This window comes from Gymnodraco acuticeps, unplaced genomic scaffold, assembly GCF_902827175.1.
Source record: "Gymnodraco acuticeps unplaced genomic scaffold, fGymAcu1.1, whole genome shotgun sequence".
NCBI classification, from domain to species: domain Eukaryota; kingdom Metazoa; phylum Chordata; class Actinopteri; order Perciformes; family Bathydraconidae; genus Gymnodraco; species Gymnodraco acuticeps.
This window is the reverse complement of record NW_022989835.1, coordinates 336,773-359,410: the sequence shown is the minus strand read 5'-3', so window position 1 is coordinate 359,410 and position 22,638 is coordinate 336,773. Positions and strand designations below refer to the sequence as shown.

The window sequence follows — 22,638 nt, the reverse complement described above, 5'->3', positions numbered from 1 at the left end:
CTGCACGAAATATCCAGACAATATACATACACAAGATGATACAAATAAATATATATATATAATATATGTCATCCCAAAAATGCATGTTCCTCAGAAATATGGCACCATTTGAAAGGTAAATAAACAGGCTTTCCAATAAGATGTATATCCAAGAAGCATTGTTACAACAAAGAAATAACAAATTATGCTTACATTAGTGGATTGTTTTCAATATGTCACTTTTTGGTTTAATTGTCGTCTACTCTAAAACATGACATTTTGTATCTCATGCTGGCTGGAAAAATGACAACAAAATATTTTGATACAACTTTCCTCTATATATTTTGATTTTACTATTACTCTTAAAAATATGTGTTGTGTGTTTTATTTTAAGTAAAGTTGGTGAGTTAAACACTTTTATTCTGAAAAACAGTCTCCCGGATGTACGTGCCTTTTAGCGGAAGTTGCAGTAAGCGTGCGGCAGCAACATCAGCGGTGTGTCTCAGGCGGGTGTAGCTGTTTCTAAAATCTACTCTTGACTGTGGAGGTAAGTAACGTTCCACAATGCGGATATTATTTGTGAATTATTTGTTGTATAGCTACTTGTATACAATGTTTATGTGAAGGTTACCTAACTCATGAAGCTAACAGTTAGCTTCTGTCCGGTCAGCCTTTTATAACACAACTGGTTTTGCCTGAAACGTGGCTGGCAGCCCATATGTTATGTCAGCCGGGGGGACACCAGCAGATACCTCCATACATTCTGTCTATGGGCAGTCCATATAGACAGAATATGGCAGATACACAGTAAGTGCAGCCAAACATAGGGACCTCTCCCATTGAGCAACAACCAATTGATGGGTATGTACAGTATTTTATTTGAGTGATATTTAAAGATGCACTAAGGCTTAGTTCTAAATAAGCAGAGGTGGAAGAAGTACTCAGACCTTGTACTTAAGAGAGAATAGATATATGTTGTATGTTTGTATATAAGTGGTGAAAATAAGAATAAGCGGCTAAATGAACTTCTTTCCTTTCCATCAGAAACCCTGTGTCGCAGTATGACCAGTGTGGAGACGGTGACCGCAGTAGGTCAGGTTCTGGTGGACCCAGCAGTGGGCCTGACCCGCCGCTTCAGAGCCTTATTCACCCTGAGGAACCTGGGAGGTACCACATGTCCACCAAACATACAAACACCCAAGAACATGTTAAGTAGTCAAAGAGAAGAAATTGCATTAACAATTAAAAACTTTAGCACGAATAACAGCGAGACAAGTGCCCAAAGAGGCCTTTAGGTCTAACAGCCTTTGGAATTGCTGAGGGAAACATTATTACTTGTGTTTCCCTGAGGGGAAGTCAGAGAGAACCGTGTGTTTCACCCTGCCTAATGACTGGAACATTAGAGCAACATCATTATAGCCTTAGCACACACACATCTACCCTCTGTTGCTCACCATTAACTCTCGTACTTTTTTTCAAATACACATAAAAGACATGAGAGTATTATGAGATGCCAATACCAGCTCACACAACAAATTATCACATTACTAAATGAATGGAAAAATTCCAGTTCTCTTCAACTTTTCAAATAAATAAAATGACCCAGGAACCCAAAACATGACACACACATAATTTGTATTGTTCTATATAATCCTGCTCTCATGTATAGCTAATTGTGTCCCCTTTCATGTTATGTTGTGCCAACAGATAGGTTAATATTTCCATATATCAATTATGTGTATGAATTACTGTACAAACACTATCAAAAGTGTTTAGGATGGGCACTTCAAATTAGTAGCGAGTGTAATGTCTGGTCCTGTGTGTCAGGTGCTGAGGCTGTGCAGTGGATCAGTAAGGCCTTCAGTGATGAGTCGGCCCTGCTGAAGCACGAGCTGGCGTACTGCCTGGGACAGATGCAGGACACGAGCGCCATCCCCTCCCTCACTGCAGTACTCAAAGACACACAGCAGGATCCCATGGTCAGGCATGAAGCAGGTAAACACACACACACACACTGTCATGCTCTGTGCTATTCTCTTACCCCGCCTCACAGATGAATGTGTGTGCATGCTTGTGATTCATTAGTCATAATGCACAAACACAAGCATGGCCGCACCCAGGATTTCATAAATACCAAAGTCCAAAACATGCTAAAAAACACATTTATTTTAGATTTTCGTGATCTAGATATGCGCTTTAAAAAAAAAATGCACACACAAATGTGCACTTTACTACAGTACTAAGTATCTTCAACTTAAAATCTTTACGGAAACAAGACAAACAGCCTTTTCAGCAACAGAAAATGTTCAGATGATCACAGTATGAAGAAAATAATACATGTATTTGCTGTTAGTAATAGACATACAACTGCTTGAGCTGCATTAGAACTAGGGCTGTAGCGATACACTAATCTCACGATACAATACACGATATTCAGCTCACAATACGATATATATCACGATATTCAGCCAACGATTCGATACGATTCGATATAATTCGATACACTTATATCATTTTCTGAAAGATTTTAAAGGGACAGTGTGATTTTGGTGACATCTTGAGTGTTCCATTGACTTGGATTGAATTAATTCAACTGAAAACTGAAAGCATCAATTATACAATATATGGCTCTGACAGAGAGTCTACAGCTTGCCAATGCTGGACAAAATGAATCAAAAGATGTGGTGAGAAAATGTGTTTCATTTATTGAAACAGTGCAAACTGTAGCTTACAAGCCTTTGAAACGTAAGTACATAAAGTGCAGTATCACAATGGACAATGGAGAATTAAAAGGTGCAGCAGGTGGCGGAACACGGGGGATTTGAATGGGACTTCAAAATCAATGTTTTGATGGCATAAAGTACCTTAAACATACCGTCAGTTTAAATGTTGTTTTATACTGAAAAACCAGAAGTTCTTGTGCACAACCAGTTGTTAAGCTTTTATTCTGAAAATCCTTCATCTCCGGTTAGCATTTAGCATGTGGCTAATATACCATTTACTATAGAGGTGAATTTAGTAGCGATATGACACGGAGTGTTGCACACCGAAACCTACTGATTTCAACACTACAACTATAGACGTCGAGATATTATTATTGCTGAATATTAAATGAAGGTACAGTTTATTTGAATACGTTTGTTTACAGACGTGGGTAGCATGTGACAACATCCGGAACTACCGGAAATGATACCAGCCGTGAAGTATTTTTGGAGTATTGATTACAGCGTTTAAAATGTATTAAATGAAAAGTCATGAAAGAGATAAGGAGGAGAAAAGGCGTGTTTAGTTATATATTTAATGTACAATGTCTGAATCCTCTGTAATGCGCAACAACGAACATTGGAGACGTGGAGGGCCGGCCCCCAGCAGCGCCAACCGGCATACAGAGGATATTTAACAGCTGGAAAGGTGGAGCTTGCTTTCTTCCCTTCGCTCACGAGAGCCAGAACACAGCTGTTTTTCTGACTGAACCATCTTCTGCTTGTAACATTACCGCGCTTTTTATTAATTAAAGTATACATTTGAACCTTCTCAGAGACTCAATCAGTCTCCTTTTTAAAGCTTCTCTCCTGGACGCGAGAATAACGAACACCGTTATCAGACTTAATGTATCGATACTTTCTCGGAAAACTAAATATCGATATATATCGCAGGATCGATTAAATTGCACAGCCCTAATTAGAACTCTGTGTGTCTGTCTGTCCCTAGGAGAGGCTCTGGGGGCAATTGGTGATCTTGTGGTTCTTGACTTACTGAAAGAGTACAGTCAGGATCCCGTCATAGAGGTAAGAACAAAACGCCGGGTTACGTATTGTAACCCTTGTTATATTAACACAGGCGGAGCCTCTACAGGACTCTATGGGTTCTACCTTATCATGCAAGCATTCACCTACTGAGATTTCTATAGACGTAGCCGGCCCCGGGGTGGGCCTACCTGAATGCGTGCGCATCTCACTTCCGTATAAAAGGAGGCCCCGCCTCCTGACCATCATCCTACACCACTCTTCAGCGAGCGTTATAGGACAGACAGTGCCCCAGGGTAGAGGGCTCTGCCTGTATTAATATAACAAGGGTTACAATACGTAACCCAACGTTATATCTCTCACAGGCTCCGCCCTCTACTGGACTCTATGGGTACAGTGGGCGGAGCCACGATGTATGCACGCACTGTCGTCCAACACACCGTTCCACCTCACTATCCCTGACCGGCTTTAGCAGCCACTGCGCCTCACTCACCTCTCCCTCGGTTGTAACCGTGGAGAAGTCCGGGCTGCGGCCGATAGAGCACACCCTGACAAGCTTGCCACGCAAAAAAGTGTGCTCGAAAAACAGTGCTGAGGGCTACCCTGCGTCCGCCTATAGGCAGACAGGGAAAGCCCGCAGCCCTGTATGGGTTCAATATGCACCCTCTCCTCTGAGTCCCTAAAGAACACGGGGAGAACGCAAGTGCCCCCTAAGACACTGACCCCGTGTAGAGTGTGTATGGACTATAGTATGGAGGGATCTCCCCCTCCTGCCCCCAGGCAGGCGAGGGGAGCCCTCCAGCCCTGTAAGGGCCCAGAGCGTATTACGTCACCGTAAATGCGCTTACATTTCTCCGGAGAAATGTAAGCGCATATACGCCCGGGGAGGGGGTCTGATGCCCACTGACAGCGCGGTGAGTCCCAGCCACACATGACGTGACGCTACTGTAGCCAAGGACATCACCCGCCCGGCTGCGGCGGCCACTCCATGGATCAGATTGTTCATCTGACCTATGCAGCGGTCCGTCTGCTTGAGGAGTAATCATGGAGACGCCCAACACACCAAGATTATTGGCCGCAGCCGCCATCTGTGCACCGAGCCTGAACATTTTATCTAAATATTCCAGGGCCTCTCGGTCCCGCGGCAGCGGGGTCTTCCCCTCCGCCCAACCAGCTGATCGCGGCAACAGATGGGCCGCCAAGCTCTCATCGAGGAGGGGCACGCCAGGACACACCGTGTCTGATCTGCCCTGCACCCTGATAATGCCCGACATGGATGCTATGGAGGCCTTCGCCTTCAATGGACGGCGCCGGAAACACCGGGCCATAAAACCCCTGCCTAAGGTGGCTTATAGGCCTCCGTGGCAGCGGTGGGGGGAGCGGTAGGCCTACACGCTCCGCCGCCTGGGTCATCACCGCTGGGAAGTCCAGTCGCGCAGACCTGAGTGCTGGACCCTCCTGGCCATCGGATCCGGGGGTGTCGGACAAGGAGATGTCGTCATCTTCCCCCTCCGCAAAGTCGACCACGCGGTCCCTCGGCAGAGTGAACTCAAATGGCACGTCCTCCAGATCGTCCATTTATACCACCTCGAGGTCCGGATCATCTGCGGGCCGATCTTCCTCCAGAAGTGCGCCGCACGATGCCGGCGATTCAGCATCGGGATCGAGCGACAGGCAACGCAGGCCTGCTCGGCATGGTCCTGCCCCAGGCACTGGAAACACTGGCACGACGGGCAGTTTCGATGCTCCAGGAGTGGCTCCATTTCGATAATACTTTTCTCTTTCCTTTCTCCTTAAAACGTCTCAGACTCAGTGCTAGTATCACCTCCGCTCGCTGAAGAGTAAAGGATGATGGTCAGGAGGCGGGGCCTCCTTTTATACGGAAGTGAGATGCGCGCGCATTCAGGTAGATAACCATATTATCAGCTACGTCTATAGAAATCTCAGTAGGTGAATGCTTGCATGATAAGGTAGTACCCATAGAGTCCAGTAGAGGGCGGAGCCTGTGAGAGATATAACGGGTATCCTGTTACTAGCAAGGCACTGCTATTAGGCGAATAAATACTAAAAACACTAGATGATTTCCCTAATTTTAGGGTCACAATTAAATATGCATTGGAAGACAAGAATCAAGGCTGTTTCATTGCTGGAGTTATTTAAATTATATGATATTTCATTTAATGTGAGCTAAACAAGGAATTAATTCACTCTAATCCTCCATTTCCATGTGTGTTGCTTGAGTTTCTTGTCCCTGAAACAGTACACACATGTCAATCAAAGCTAATGTATGAAGGAATAAGAGTGAGTCTTATTGTAAATGCAGGTAGCAGAGACGTGTCAGCTGGCTGTGCGTCGTCTGGAGTGGCTGCAGACCAGAGGAGAGAAGCAGCTGGATGATGGGAGCACAGATGAGAACCCCTACTGCTCTGTGGACCCCGCCCCCCCGGCAGAGAGGAAGAGTGTGTCAGAGCTGCGCATCGCCCTGTTGGATGAGACTCAGCCACTCTTTGAACGCTACCGTGCCATGTTCGCACTGCGTAATCTTGGCGACGAGGAGGCTGTGCTGGCACTGGGAGACGGTAGGAAACAATACTACCACTTCCTGTTTAATCTACACATCAATGTTTATAACATAGCTGTTTTAGTCATTTAATAATATGTAGTTTCTCTGCAGTGTTTGTCTCGCCTGACTGATTTTTTCTTTTTGTAACTCTATTTTTATTTCCAGATTTGACAAAAAATAGAATACAAACAGTACTGTAGCAATGAATAAGTACATCAGTAGCAAATACACTTGTGGTGAATAAAGTTGCATACAATATATCAAAGTAACACACATAGGGTGCATAACCCTCTAGTTCAGTTATTCTCAAATGGGGGTACACGGACCCCTGGGGGTACGTTGGGGTACTGCAGGGGGTACGTGAGATAAAAAAAAGAAAAAAAGGGGGTCCTCATATAAATATGTCAAATGTGTGTATTGTATTTTATAGTTTTTCACAATAACATATTACTTAAATTGAGAAACTCCTTGGAAAAATCTGTTTTATAAAAGTGTTATGTTATTTTTTTTCATGCATAAAATGGAAATATCCTTAGTTTGTTGTAATGCATACCACGAAGGAGTTAATACATCACGCACTGAGGGAACATCACTATATTGTAATTATTTATATAGGCTTTTTCGATCAAAAATGTTCGGGATCGGTCAGGGGGTACTTGGCTGAGAAAATGTTTCAAAGGGGGTACATTACTGAAAAAAGTTTGAGAAACACTGCTCTAGTTAAGCTAGAAGGAAACAGAAAAAAGTAAATACAACTACAAAGAAACAATTAAAAATAAAAACCGAACAATTTTAAAACACGGCTACAACCAATGGGTCACGAGTAGGATATCAGACAATATTATGGAGCAATCACTGTTTTCCTTAACCAAAATATATCATAACATTACCCTTTTGTGAGGTATGTGTCCAGGGCTGAACGATTAATCAATTTTAAATCGAAATCGCGATTTGAAATTATGCAATTATCAAATCGCAAAGCCTGTGATTTTTTTAAGTTTTACATTTTTTTGTTTTTTGTTTTTTTTTTCTTCTTGTGTGTCACCAATCAGAAGTGCTGTGCTCCACATGTACCAGCCATTGTTAACTAATCAGAAGTGGCCCATGATAGAAGGTGATAGACAGATTGATCCAATCACCTGCCAAGTATTTTTGAAATACTTTTCCAAATGGCTTCCAATGGAGCTTTAGATGGTTTGGTGAAACAAACCATCTGAGTCAGGTTAGTAATGCTCCATCACATGTTTCACATCTATTACAGGGTGAATCTTAAACTGAAGCTTGACTTTAAAGCAACCCAACGGAAGTTTCATGTAAGTTTAGTTCTTTCACTCGTAGCTCGTGCTGCCCCCGTCTAGACGGGAGCGCGTTGATGCGACGTTCCTAGCCGGAGATATGGCCGCATTTTTCAATAAACTTCCGTTGGGTCGCTTAAAAACAAATATCGCAAATTGAATCGCAATATCTGTCAGAAAAATCGCAATTAGATTATTTTCCCAAATCGTGCAGCCCTGTCCCATCTTTCCAGAGGGCCACCTTTGTCTTTTTCCAGTCTTAAACTAACAGTCATACTTCATAATTATGACTACCCATTGGTCGATAGTGAGAGACTGCTTACAGATCCACCGCCTTGTTATGGTTATTAGCTGTCATAAAGATACAAAATATATATTGTTTATTTTTTGGTAACCCCATATTCCCCAGGTAAAAGGAGACACCGGTGACATTTATATCATAACTTAGAACTTCTCTGATTGTTAACTGGACTTATAACTTATAACTGGACTTTTCTTCACACACTAGATTTTACATTCACATTTAATTGTTATGCTTTTCCTTGCAAACGTAATGTAAATAATTTGGGCTCAATAAAGTATATGTTATTTAGACATCCCATAAGGGTTTAAGAACTCGGCAGCCCCAGAATATGTGTGTATGATCTGCCTTACAGTGGCCCCATCCTCTCCAGCAGTAACCTTTACTTTGAACGTCTCTGTGTCCAGGCCTGCAGTGCTCCAGCGCTTTGTTCCGTCATGAGATCGGCTATGTGCTGGGTCAGATGCAGCACCCGGCGGGGGTCCCGGCCCTGCGTGCGGCTCTGGAGCGCTCCGGGGAGAGCCCCATGGTCCGTCACGAGGCGGCAGAGGCTCTCGGCTCCATCGGCAAAGAGGAGTGTCTGGCCGTGCTGCAGCAGTTCCGTGGTGACGGAGAACGTGTGGTGAAGGAGAGCTGCGAGGTGGCTCTGGATATGCTGGAGTATGAAAACAGTGGGCAGTTCCAGTATGCAGATGAACTGGTCAGGTTACAGGGTTAAAAGTTATATGTTGCTTAAAAAATGTGTTTTACTGAAATTGCTTATTTAACAAGTGAATGCTGTCTGTACTAGAGTGGTGCAGTGATGATGTGATTTATGTTGGCTGAGGTCGAAGTTAGCATCGCAAGGGCTACCTTATGGGAGCAATTTTTGGATTTGGGAATATTGCAGAAAATAAGATCAGTTGCACACACACACATATATGATACTTACACATTTTGTTCAGCAGGATAATCTCCACACTTTACACAACTTTGACGTGTTTTGAAGTGTTATTGCGAAGTACAGAAACAAAGAAACTAACATTATATATCAGGGGCTCATGACTATCCACAAACCCTGGTAAGCTAAAGGTGGCTAATGTTAGCATGATGATGTTAACTTATATCATTTAGTTGCTTGTTAGCAACTGCAGATTTTTGATGACACGTAGAAGCTTCAGAGGTTCACCAGTTGAATACTTACTGACGTATTTTATGTTGTAGATTAAACACTGAAGCTTGTATTTACTGCTGGCCTTGTTTCAGGCATCTAATCAAAAACACATGCAAAACACCTCTGACTTTTAGATGAGTGAACTGGAAGTGGTATAATGCCGACTCATTTCCAGGGTTTTGGACTCATTACTGCACCACTCTATTGTATTGCCTTGTACAGCAGAGACAGCTGGACATCTCAGGGCTGCATCAATAAAACGATAGGATCCTGTGGGAGGAAGCTTTACAGTACAAAGTATGGAACTGAGAGCATCCAGAGTTGGTGCTGTCACTTTGAGCTGTGTATGGTAACGATGAGGAGAGAGCACTCTTTGTTTCCCCCCCTTCAAGATGCCACAGCATACATGTCCGCACCATCATTTGCACCTCCACTTTGCTCATATTGTTTTATCTGGGAGCTTTTTGTGATCAGTATGGACTGCATGTGTAAGTGTGGACATTGGTTCTGACCCAGGCCTCCTGTCAGTGCATTCTGCTTGGATTATTTATCACAAGACAAAGATCTATCCTCTTTCTACTGTGGATTTGCAGTTTGTTGGGAAGTACACATCTCTCATTGCAGGGGAACATCATCCCAAACTGGAATCTGCTCCAGAGACTAATGGTGAAACATTTGAGTGAAACCTAAATCTCTCATGGTTGCTTGGTTACTAAATAGCTGTAGAAAACAGGTTTGGATTTTTGACTTTATCCAAGTGTGTAATGTATGTAAAATAAACACAATGCTTTATACATGTATTTATAGTCCTGTGAATGTATCTCTTCAGCCTATAGAGCAAGTTCTCTGAGCACAAAGGTATATGGGTATTTTTATGTGATCTGTAAATGTATGCCTTTTTTTACCTGGGCTGACTGATTGTATTGTCCCAGTTTTTGTATGATTAGAGACACTTTAAAGAAAACACCTGATACAGGGTGGATTTACAGGTTGGGACCATAGACTGTATAGACTGTACATGTTGGGACATGTATTTATCTGGCATGATCCACTTTAATTCACATCAATTTGCATCAATCAATTTAAGTAACATCATGGTGTCAAGTTTATGGTTATCCATTCTTAATATACAAACTAATCTGTTCTTTATGTTGAATTCACACAATGAAATGAAAACCGGAAATGATCAAATAAATCCCTTCAGCTGAATTTAGCTTTAATAACCTATTATGACTTAACCATACAAATGTATAGAGATACCAACTTCAATTTTGTGTAATATTTTATATTTTATTTATATTGTTTTTTTTTTTTGCAGGCATAGCGACACTTTTTTTCTAATATATAATTTTATTCAGATTTTGCATTTTATTACATCACAGTAGGCTACAAACAACACACATACCCTCCCCCCCACCCACAACAGCGAGGGTGATACAAACAATAGCCACAAAAACATACATAAAAGAAAAGAAGGAAATGGTCACTAGTGCATGGTAATAATATCAGTAACAACTGTTATATATATATATATATATATATATATACATTTGACGCATAAGGCACAGAGATTTATTTATAATGTCCTTCATTTACTAGCAGTCACAAGACTAAATAAATAAAAGTATGAGGATTACATCAGATCAGGGTCTAAGGATAGAGATAGATATAAGAGGACAAAAATGATAGTCAAATCCAGTAAATGGACAAGATCAAATAAAATAACGAGATCAAATTGCAAAAGATAGCAAATTGCCTGGACCACATCATGACCACCCATATTATTTGTTTCTTACCGGTAGTCTCCAGGTGGCGCGCGAGCTTGGCAACCACTCTGTTACAGTAACCATGGAAACTAGTCAAGTTTGGGTCTCCTCTGTTAAATTGTTGTGAATGCTAAGCTAGTTAACTCCACTGTGTCAACGTCTTTTAGCTACCGTTAGTCTGACAGTCAGACAGTGTTTTGAAGATAAAAGTTCCGAACCACACGGAGGAGAAGAAAAATGGAAAGTACGGATGGAAACGACGCCAAAAGTGAGCAGAGACTTAAGTCAGCTGCCGTCTTAAAGAGCTTCATGTTGAAAAGCAGCACCGAGAGCAAACTGAACCTGTGAGTACCGTGTTTATGGGATAGACTAGTGTTAGTGGCTAGCTAGCCGGTGACTTAGCTAGCTTGTTCGGTTGGTAGGGTACAAGTGATGGGAGCGGACAGAATAGGGTTAATAACGAATATCTGCATTACATTGTACATTTTACAAACCCAGCTATTCACGTTATCAAATTACAAATCATATATTAAGGTCACGGTATCTTGTTTAAAAATAGCATTAAATAAAAAGGTTCCACTTAAACTTGTAATATTGTATAAACAGGTTATTTTAGCATTGGCATTTATCACTGCATTTTATATTTGCCACAACTAATTTAAGAATGTCATTGTTTTATGTTAATAGTTTAAAATGAATGTTATATGTTTAAAGTAGGTCTATTATATACTGATAAACCATGTGATAAACCAAACATAAATGTATTTAATGTTTTATATGCAATCAAATCTGGTATATTAACAGAAATGTCTGCTTTTTTCAGTGTGTTCATCTTAACCCAATGCCATTTAAAGTGTTTTTATAGAGGTATGAAGACATCATAGTTTATGCTGCGACCCTTCAATTTATTGGAGTCTTTGATCGTGATTTTGACTCGCAGAAAGTTAGTTTTTTACCACAAATGTTCCTCGTAACAACTAATGTAAGATACAGTAAGTGTCATTTGATCTTAACCATTGATTATATCCTGTGAAAATAGTCTGACAAAGGTTTAGAGAGATTTAGGAGATATACATAGCTTCTTCTGTGAATAACATCCTTGTCCAGTGCTCACTTTGTTCTACATGATGTGATGGAATTGCTGCTGAACTTAACCAAGAGATTCTCAAAAGCACAGGAAGCCTTCACTGACTTTTTTCATTTGAATGTAACAGGTATGACCACCTCAGCCGGGTGCTGATGAAGGTGATGGATGAGCACCCTGATAATGCGGTGGACGTGATTGAGGACGTGAGCCGGGAAGTGAAGCGGGGTTTATTTGAAGACAAGCAGAGCACCCTGCGAGACCTCCCTCAGACCACAGCTGCTGAGCTGCTGGCTGAGCAGCAGCGCCTGCTCTTCTCTCGGCCAGAGGAGGCTGACCAGGAGGAGGAACTGGTACTGCATGCACCACACTGTACATTTGTCCTGGTGATTCTGAGGGGAAATTCGGCTCACGTGTGTCACATTCAGGGTTAGGAGGGTTACTTTAAAAATGTATTGCTTGGAGGGGGAGCAGAGGGGGTCATGTCATCACCATAGTAGGATGAGTCATTTTGCAAGCCAAGGTCACACAGTTAAATCAACAATATCCTTTCATCGCTGAGTACAAACAGATACCATGTGATGCTAATCTCCTCATACTATTGGCTCACAAGCCCTCCATACCTCAAATATCTTATATAGGTAAACAACACATTCATACATTTTAGAACAATTTAAAATGTTTTTACAATCATGATGTTTTTTCTCCAAGAAGCCATTATTCTATGCTGCACCCTTCTAAAAGCGTTTTAGGTGTATTATTACAACTATTCGCAACCATTTTGAAATACAAGAGATTTAAAAGTGTATATATATATATATTTTTTTTTTAAACATGAGAATTGGAAGTGAAATGTCCAATAAAATATTCAAATAAAATAGAGTAAAAAAAGTTAGCATAAACATAAGAAGTAAAAAGAAAAGTGCAATAAAAAAATATAATAAAATACAAATATTTATTTAAACATTGGAAGTTAAAGTAAAATGTCCAATAAAAGATTAAATATGTATATAAACTTAATAAGAAGTTTAAGACAAAATCTGCAATCAAAAGTTGTATCAAATCAAATAAACATATTTATATAACATAAGAAAGTAAAACATTTGCACATGATACTACAATATATATCAATGTAATCTTGAACCTTGTTTCTTGTTCTTCAACAGATGGACACACCTCTTCCTAATGTGAGTGAGGTTGCCTTCTACCTGGAGCAGGCTGGGGTGGGTCTGGGCAGAGAGGAGATGCAGAGGGTCTTCCTCGCACTCAAGCAGCTTGTTGAGAGCCAGGGGCTGCCGCGCTGCCGACTGTGGGGCAAGATCCTGGGGACAGAGAGCAGCTACATCGTGGCTGAAGCTGAGTACAGGGAGGGGGAGGAAGAGGAAGAGAGCACGGAGGAAGCAGCAGAGGATGAGGAGAGAGACGTAGAGAAGGAGGTGAGGAAGGGGAACGTTTTTAATCAATGTAACAGATCCTCTTCATTCTTTCTTATTCATCTGTATGTTTATTCATCTTTCCTGATTTCTCTTGTTTTAACTGTTTGTGGCAAATGCTAAATAAGCTCCATCCTTTCGTCTTGATCTGTAATTATTGTGGTCTTGTGGGGGGCTTTGCTTTCAGATTAATCCACTTCCTCAATCCGCCTATAGACCCCCCCCAACAGTGCCAAAGGAGGCCCTAGGAACAGGTGCCAACAAGTTTGCTTTTTATGTGTGCAAAGAGCCCGGTCTTCCCTGGGTGAAGCTCCCTTCAGTCAGTCCCGCACAGATCACCGGTGCTCGTCAGATCCGTAAGTTCTTCACAGGGACGCTGGACACCCCCATAGTCAGCTACCCACCTTTCCCCGGGAACGAAGCCAACTACCTGAGAGCGCAGATCGCTCGGATCTCTGCCGGCACTCAGGTCAGCCCCCAGGGCTTCTACCAGGCTGGGGAGGAGGAAGGTGATGAGGAAGACGAGGCCCCTCGGGACAGCTTCGAAGTGAATCCAGACTTTGAGGGTGTTCCGGTTGCTGAGATGGCAGAGTCTCTGTCCACCTGGGTGCATCATGTTCAGCACATCCTGCAGCAGGTAGGTCTGATGGAGGCAGGTGGATGGAGCGTTCTCTCAGCTGTATTTAATGCCTGAGTGTGGACTGCTTTAGGGTTGCTGTACGTGGGTGAACCTTGCTGTGAAACCAGAAGATGACTCCAATGAGGAAGGAGAGGGTGAGGAGAAGGAAGAGGAGCCTGATGAGCCTGAGCCAGAAGTTGGACCCCCTCTGCTCACACCCCTCTCCCAAGATGCAGGTTTGTCTTTGGACATTTTTCTGCAAAACCTAATGAGATTTCATTTTCACTGGGGATCTGCTACTTCCCCTGCTGCTGTAAATGCACCACAGGCTGCAGCCTCCTCATCTATTCTCACATGCAAACAGAAGGTTTCAGATAACAGGTGGTAAGCTAAATGATATCAATAATATAGAAAATGTTGCTTCTGTTATGAATATTCTTGTTTGGGGGCCTCTGAATAGCTCGTAGTGTCATGGACACTGACAGTCCCCATTGATCAACTGTCACAGAAAACAGTCAATGGGGCAGCTTTAGCCAACGTGGCTAGTTTCCAGCTGTTGTCCCCGGCCAGATGATAAATCACAATATATCAGATTAGTGGTAGCGACCCATACACGATCTCCATTGCTCAGTACTCTTCAACTCATTAGGCAATGTCCTCTCCTCTGTCCCCCCACGTCAACGCCACATTGATCCATAAAGGTATCCTCTAGCCCAAACATATCTTTGGACCAGGTTATCAAGCTTTGAAGCTGATGTTCCTCCGAGATCATTCCTCTTCATTGCTCGTCTGTCCTCTCTTGTTATTTGAAGCAAATGTTGTTTCTGTGGTGAGCATATTCACACAGAGATGCACAGGGACATTAGAAAAATGCACCCAACATTCAAGGAACAACATAAGCCGCTGAGGTTGACGCAATTCATCAAAACATTTATTGATCCAAAAATGTTTGGAACTATAAATAAATAATAATAAATCGAATGAAAAAGCTCAAAAATGAAAAAGCTCAATTTATCATGAAGTGCACAAACATTTGGTCCTGATAATCCAGTTATCAAAAAGCTGAACTAAATAGAGCAACCCACTCAGCGCCTCTCCCACACTAACTTCTCACAGGTGGTTATATTCCCTGAATGCTGCTCATATCCATGAGACCCACTTCTACTTCCACTCAACTGCAAGTTTGGGGCAAATATTTCACTTTTTACAAAAAACATTTTGCATAATACTTTTGTTTTGGTACATATAGTTTATTTTGATGGCATTACTTTTAAATAAGCAATAGTTTGGATGCAGTACTTTTATTTGTAGCAGAGTATTACACTGTGTTATTACTACTTTTACTCATTGCCTAATGAGTTTATAAAAGTATTTTTAATATTGGTGTCCCTCAGAAATGCTCAACATTCCTCCCTGGACCTCCAAGATGTCCTCCGTCCTCACCTCTCAGCACGCTCTAGCTGTGCTGCGCTCTAACCTCTGGCCAGGGGCATATTCATACGCTTCCGGAAAGTAAGTCAAAAGATCTGAATCCCCCTACTTTCTGGGTTTCCTGAAGGCAATGTTGCTATTCTGAACTACCATGCTCTGTCTCTTCATTTAGGAAGTTTGAGAACATTTACGTTGGATGGGGTCTGAAGTACTCAGGGGAAGGGTTCAGCCAAGCCGTCCCCCCACTACCACAGAAAGAATATCCCAGTGGACCGGAGATCACAGAGGCCCTGGACCCGTCCGTGGAGGAGGAGCAGGTGCTGAAGGAAGCTTTAGAGGAGGAGCAGGCCGCCCAGGAAGAGAAGGACGACACAGACGACCCGGAGGAGGAGGATGATGACGACTGAGAGAACAGTTACACATTTTACATTTGAACTTTTCACTATTTATTTGTAAGTAAATGGCCAAATAAATCAGTTTATTAAGCATGGATTGTTGTTGTTAACTGAAGTAAGATGGCTAGCAAGTAAACATAGATGTTCATAATGCAAACCTTTAAATCGGCCCTATCATGCTTTTTGGGTTTTCCCTTTCCTGTAGTGTGTTACAGTGTGCGTGTAATTGGTCTGCAAACGCTAACATCCCTGTTTCCTCCAGAAGGAGGTTCTCTCCCTCCCCCCCTGCCTGAAAACGCTTCCATTAGACTCCTTTGTTTACTTTCATAACATAATGACATCACTATCTCACACTCATATTTCTACATTGTACGTGAAAGGCTGAGGGGCGGGACATCTCTAAAAGTCATCACAACAGAGCCGGCCAGCGAACCAATCAGAGCAGACTGGGCTCTGGTTTCAGACATATTTTCAACATATCGGAAACACAGTTTAGGTGGTTAAAGGGATTTTATCGACCCGTCTACATTTCCCCCAGTTAAATAGGAACCAGCAAGAGGGTGTCAGCAACCTAAAGGTCCCATGTCATGCTTTTCCGGTTATCACCCGTCCCCTTGTTGTTATGTAGCTTTTTCTGCATGTAAACGGTCTGCAGAGTCACAAACCCTCAAAGTACACCCTGTAGCGAGTAAAAATCTAACACAGAAAAGGCCTGTCTATGCTGCCCCAGAACGCCTCGTTGGAGATTTCTCTTTTTCCATTGTTTGCTTCCTGGGTACGTGCCCATACCCAAATGGACCAATCCGTGAAGCCGCGTTACGTCTGCGGAGCCGTTAGGTTAAGTCCAAATGGACCAATCCACGGACTTCCTCAAACACACACACTCAATCTTTTCTCAGCTGCAGCTCCGCTGATTTCTCCTCCCTGAGACGGCAGGACGCGGCGAGGCTGTGAGTCGGTGTGTGAGCACACACTCAAACTCCCAGCCAGGGTGTGTGTGTGTGTGTGTGTGTTCGGGCTGGGTTTCGCTGTGTCTCGCTGTCTCGCAGATGGCCACTGGGCTCATAGGGAGGGAGGGGGGGCAGGAGCTCCAACAAGCCGTTTAGGACAGAGAGTGAATACACATACTACGGAGATGCTGTATGCGAAACAATGTGAGTTTGGAAAATTGCACAGTATAAATCTATTCTAGTATATACCTCAACAATGGAATTATGATCAGTAGAAATGGCCATGACATGGGACCTTGCACAAGGTAAAGTTAGCCCATGTGTATTAACTGACCTCTCATTACCAAGTTAGTAACACCACCAAGGGCATGAAAATAGGTTGTTTTAACTTAGACTACACAGTGAATACTGTTTTGTTTTTATTCAAATGATTAGGACAGTACATAAAATATACACGACTGCTACTAAAACAAGTTCTCAAATAATAGAGATAGCTCAAAATGAAAAGTTCAGTTTTTTAGAGATGAGAGACAAAAGCATCTGCCTGTCATATATTAATATATTTTTTTAAATGCTCAAACAGGACATTTATTCTGTAGGCTTTGAATATATGAATAATGTTTATTGTTCTATTTGTCTTACTTGTATGGGGTTTTCTACAGTGGCCGGCAGGTGCAAACGCTAAACAACGGCCAAAAACACACACATAAGCAGGAAACACCTGCAAATAATGAAATGAAAAACCAACAAACCCTGAAAACACATACAACAGAAAAACGCTGCATTTACAGAAATGATGCAAGCTAAACCTACAACAGACAAACCCCGAAAACAAACGCAACAGAAAAACGCTGCAAATACAAAAACGATATGCAAAGTCAAAAGCACATACAACCAAAAAACACATTACAAAAAAAAAAGACATTACAAAAAAAAAACATTCCGGAAGTGCTTCAGGCCTCTAGGGGGCGCGCTACGTGGAACAGATCGATGTATGACCAGACATAGAGAGAACGAACAAGAGGACAGAAAGTTCATTTAAGTGGAGAAAGATATAAGAAGGTAAGTTTTGTTTTTTTATACATAGAGCGTCATATTTATATAGCTAGCTAGCGTGTCTAACTACTACACCAGCTGAGGGGGGAGAGCTTCACGTGAAGAGAAGAGAAAGTGAGGGAAGAACATTGTAAAGAGATGACAAATCAAGTGCAGGCAAATAACACGGGCCATAGTGAGTACCGCGGAAAAAGGACATTTGAATTCTTAGCAGTTTGTTTATGTTGCAACTATACAGAGCTTTAGCAATTGCCTGTAACTATGGTCATGCTAATAAAGCTATTGAATTGAATGAGAGAGAAAGAGAGCGAGAGAAAGTGACAAAATGTGAAGAGGGACAAAGTAATGACAGGATAGTAGTGTGCATTAGACATTCAAGGAGAGAGAGAGACAAATCACAGATTCAACGGTGAACATGATGTATCTATTTATTTAGCTAACCACTATTTAGACTATGTGTTTTTGATTGACTTGATTACATGGATTTACTACATCAATGTATGTCTTTTCAGGCTACCATGTTTTGTCCTTTCTGTGGCCAACATCTGGGGACAGTTCAAGTGTTCTGTGGCTCCTGTGGAAAACATGTACAGTTTTTGGCAGAAGTTGAACACAACAGTAAGTTCACTTTTTGTATTGTATCTGTTTCAAATGCAAGAAATAAGGATTCAACACACTGCTCTGTTTAGAATACTAATTGCAGATGCATACACTAGTTATCAGCATGAAGGACACATTTTTCATTGTCTGTTTATGTGAAATATGTAGAAGCCATCATTAAATTGTAGACCAACGCATGATTAAATACACAAAACAGCTTATATTATACATTCATAATTGTGTATTAGTTATATCTTTATAAAGAACATTATACATTTAGAATCAGATTTTGAGACAGTGAGCCATGACATGATGTTTTCTTCTTTTTCTCCTTGTGTTTTTGAACTATAGAAGTTGCAATCATCCTCCCAGCATGAAATTATTCGTCATCTTTTGCAGCTGTTGATATTTTTTGTTAAATTATTATCACATTAACCAACAGTTGCCACGTTATCATAAAGATATACAGTATAAGATAATTTAATTGTCACGTAAATCAAGCTGCAAAATTCATAAGCAGCTCCTATATTTACAGCACAGTATTGAACATAAGACAGATTTGCGAACATCATTACCTGCATTGTCGAACTTGAGGAATTTCCTGTCCTGTGGACCATCAAATATTCTTCTCATTCTCAGGCATTCCATTAGGAGGGTCAGGAACTCACGCTTGGGACCACCAGTGTCCACTCCATCCTCAGTTTGTCCCTCATCATCAGTAAACTTAACCTGCATCTGATGAGAGGGGTCGAATGAGGCCCCTTTGAAGCCACGGATTGCTCCATCCTACACATTGGCTCTATTAATATTGAACCTGCTGCAAGAGGTATTTTTAATTTTTGCAGAGAGTTCTGCAACAATGTCTGGCGCAGTCAGGTATTCTGTGCTGGGAAAGACAAAGTGATGTATTGTAATATTAAATGATGAAGCTAGTAATAAGATTTACAGTATAGAATAAAAAAATTAAGTGATAAAAGTAACAATTAATACATTTCCTCTGCAGTTTGCTCCGTTTCCTCTTCTGGCTCAGACTGGCTGTCAATAATGATAAGTGCATACACAGTTGTGTAGTTGCTGCAGTGAGAAGACAGTTGAATAATTACTTTCAAATACATAATATATGCATGACAGTCATATTTACAAAAGGATGTCGATCCTCTTCCTGGTTTTTTTAATACATTGGGTTCTAAACTGACAACAGCACTTTGTCATACTCCTGCACAATCATTGTAAACATTTGAAATGGATGCAACAAACAATATCTGACCTTTGAAAAATATTTGTGGGTGTTTTTTGTATCATCTTCACTAAGATGTTGTGGGTGTCCTTTGGAAATGTATGAAAGTATAATTGTTCTGCTTCCTGGCAATATTACCCACTGTGATTGGAGGCTATGCAAACAACCAAATGTACAAATACAAATACACACCAAACAACTGTGTCACGATGCAACTGTCAACATCGTTTACCTATAGAAGGTGTTCTGACCCGGGGCAGACTGGACCTCTTCCTGGAATGGGGTCGGTGCTCCATCCTACTTTTACCCAATAAATAATGATGCAGTTTATCTAATGACAGTGTCATTATCACACAAAGGTATTTATTGATTTCATGTTCACAAATTCAAACCTACATGGTATAATTACATTTGTAATTAGTCTTACCCGATCAGACGCTGGTTGTGGGTGCCTGAGAGGTCTGATAAAGGTAAGCAAAAAATATATTCAAACTACTGTACTGTTAAAACATTCTGCTTCTTGTGGCACAAAATAACATGTTGACAATGTTTTATTTTACCCTGGCAAACTGTTGTCCATTCTGGGAGTGCTCTGTTCATTTGGAAAGTCCCACATCTGCATACAACACACAAATGACTGACTGAAATAAAATAAATTCACTTTAATTAAGAATAAATGCCACGATAGATCCAAACTGACCACGGTGTCAGCAAGACTGTCTCCAGATGGCAACTTTGCAACAACCACACTGTCCTCGTCACTTGAAGAGGTTGTTCCAGTGTAACCTAAGAAAATAAAAGTGTCATGATTAATACTATACAAATAATTGTTCCCCTACGTCTGTACCTATCATCAAATGTTGGTTTGAATCCTGAATAATTGGATTGACATCAATCAGAAAGGATTCAATCGAAACACAAAATGTTTGTGAAATGTACATTATATTGTTGACCGTCTTTTTCACTCTCACATTAGGATTTAGGGCACAACAAACCAACATTGTTGTGAGAAAAAAGGTTAATTTAGAATTACAATCCTTAAGAGGGAATTTATATTTAGTTTGAACAGAAGGAAAGTTTGGAAGCTTTTGTTGATACTTAAATTCCATTTCTTCTGCCACTATTCATAAAAGACCATTTGACGTCATAAGTTCAACCACGAAGAGAAAGGAATGATGGGTGGAATGAATTGTGTTAAGAAATATAGACAGAACAACTGTTATGTTTACATTTGAATTATTATACAGTTTAGTGCTTTAAACAAGGGGGAATATATGTCAGAAGCACTTACAACTGTTTTCAACGGCTTCAAGAGTACAGATGTACAACGTAATTCGTTGGTAGGGCTTTCCAATGGCCTCTTTGTACATCTGTACTGTGAAAGGGGTGTCCGTTCCGGGGATATTTGTTATCACCGTCGCATCAGGGTACAACAAGACATGGGCACCATCTTCCAAGTCCTGGTTAAAGGCTTTCTGCTTTTTTATGGCAGCAGCCAACAGTTCTTCACATGCCCATTGAGGTTCAACATTAAGGGGAAGTGACCTCCCTCTCACAGGTTTAAGGCAGCCATCCATCCTCCTCATTACTCCAACAGAAATCTGCAAAAAGACAATAATATGCAAATGAATAGGAGTCTCATCCTCAATCCCTTCTGAGGAACATCTTATAACACATTCAACAGTAGGTAAGCCACATAGTTTAGAGATGTATTTGTATAATAACAGAATTCGAACTTTTAAACCAAGTTTTCTATAAATACTTATTGTTTGGTAATAAAACGAACAACCTATTTACCTGCACTGGTGCTAGGCTGTGCACTTAGATGCGCACTAGTGGTGGGCATCTCCTCAGGGACTTTGTTAGTCACATCTTTTAGAAATGTGATGTCTCTGCCACAGACACCACAAAAGCCATGCGAAGATGTCACGCTGGCACCACAGAATGGACAGTACATCTGTGGAGAAATAAAATGTAGGACAGCTAGGTTAAGTCAAAAAGAGTGGATATTTTTCGGCTACCTAAATATTATAATAGTATTAAAGAACGGTCTTTCAATTAACTCATCAGAAGCCAACCTCCTGTCTATCCCCCCACAAACCAAGCACCGAACCTGGGGAGACAGAGCTTTCTCCATCGCTGCCCCCTCCCTCTGGAACTCACTCCCATTAAACACCAGAGACTGCACCGACCTTCAAAACACACCTCTTCAGACTGTCTTTTAATGTGGGAATAATGTTGTGTTGCTGTTTTAATATTTTAATTCAACTTTTTACATTTGATTTCCTTTTTATCACCGCATCGCATTTGCGGCTCAGTTGAGGCCCCCTCCACGAGGTGAGGGCGTGAGACCCCACCCAGTCTGTGTGATCTGCGTGTAGGGAGGGGCGTCCCGGTTCTATACTATATCTATATTATGTCAAGAGTTACATTTAGGTGCTCTTGCAAGCTCTTTGATCAAACACGCTAACGCTAGCTACGTAATATGACGCTCTATATATAAAAACAAAACAAAACTTACCTTCTTATATCTTTCTCCACTTAAATTAACTTTCTTTCCTCTTGTTCGTTCTCTCTATGTCTGGTCATACATCAATCTGTTCCACTTAGCGCGCCCCCTAGAGGCCTGAAGCACTTCCGGAATGTTTTTTTTTTGTAATGTCTTTTTTTTGTTGTAACGTGTTTTTCGGTTGTATGTGCTTTTGACTTTGCATATCGTTTTTGTATTTGCAGCGTTTTTCTGTTGCGTTTGTTTTCGGGGTTTGTCTGTTGTAGGTTTAGCTTGCATCATTTCTGTAAATGCAGCGTTTTTCTGTTGTATGTGTTTTCAGGGTTTGTTGGTTTTTCATTTCATTATTTGCAGGTGTTTCCTGCTTATGTGTGTGTTTTTGGCCGTTGTTTAGCGTTTGCACCTGCCGGCCACCGTAGGTTTCGGATGTGCAGGGGGAATAACTGGCTGATTTCCATGTAATTTGATTTTGAGTAGTAAACATAATAAGTTGTGTGGTATGAATAAAAGTATAGAATAAC

At 41.4% G+C, this 22,638-nt stretch overlaps 3 protein-coding genes across 3 annotated transcripts; 2 read left to right on the top strand and 1 right to left on the bottom strand.

Moving 5' to 3' along the window:
- The first annotated feature begins 401 nt into the window (after window positions 1–401).
- dohh (deoxyhypusine hydroxylase/monooxygenase) lies at window positions 402–9,837 on the top strand. Its single transcript, XM_034235503.1, has 6 exons — window positions 402–526; window positions 1,024–1,146; window positions 1,807–1,974; window positions 3,691–3,767; window positions 6,049–6,304; window positions 8,292–9,837. Exons 2-6 carry the CDS (start codon window positions 1,041–1,043, stop codon window positions 8,600–8,602), a joined length of 918 nt encoding a protein of 305 aa, XP_034091394.1. The 5' UTR covers window positions 402–526; window positions 1,024–1,040; the 3' UTR covers window positions 8,603–9,837.
- Window positions 9,838–10,389: 552 nt separating this feature from the next.
- rsph4a (radial spoke head component 4A) lies at window positions 10,390–15,860 on the top strand. Its single transcript, XM_034235492.1, has 7 exons — window positions 10,390–11,147; window positions 12,018–12,240; window positions 13,054–13,323; window positions 13,508–13,957; window positions 14,031–14,175; window positions 15,334–15,451; window positions 15,543–15,860. The coding sequence occupies exons 1-7, from the start codon at window positions 11,041–11,043 to the stop codon at window positions 15,775–15,777; spliced, it is 1,548 nt and encodes a 515-aa protein (XP_034091383.1). The 5' UTR covers window positions 10,390–11,040; the 3' UTR covers window positions 15,778–15,860.
- A 2,659-nt stretch (window positions 15,861–18,519) lies between these two features.
- On the bottom strand, window positions 18,520–22,138 carry LOC117558686. The gene is made up of 8 exons (XM_034235034.1): window positions 22,130–22,138; window positions 20,900–21,209; window positions 20,169–20,394; window positions 20,036–20,069; window positions 19,841–19,905; window positions 19,362–19,445; window positions 18,947–19,257; window positions 18,520–18,770 (listed from the first exon to the last, which is right to left on the bottom strand). The coding sequence occupies exons 2-7, from the start codon at window positions 21,192–21,194 to the stop codon at window positions 19,158–19,160; spliced, it is 804 nt and encodes a 267-aa protein (XP_034090925.1). The 5' UTR covers window positions 21,195–21,209; window positions 22,130–22,138; the 3' UTR covers window positions 18,520–18,770; window positions 18,947–19,157.
- Between the last annotated feature and the right edge of the window lie 500 nt (window positions 22,139–22,638).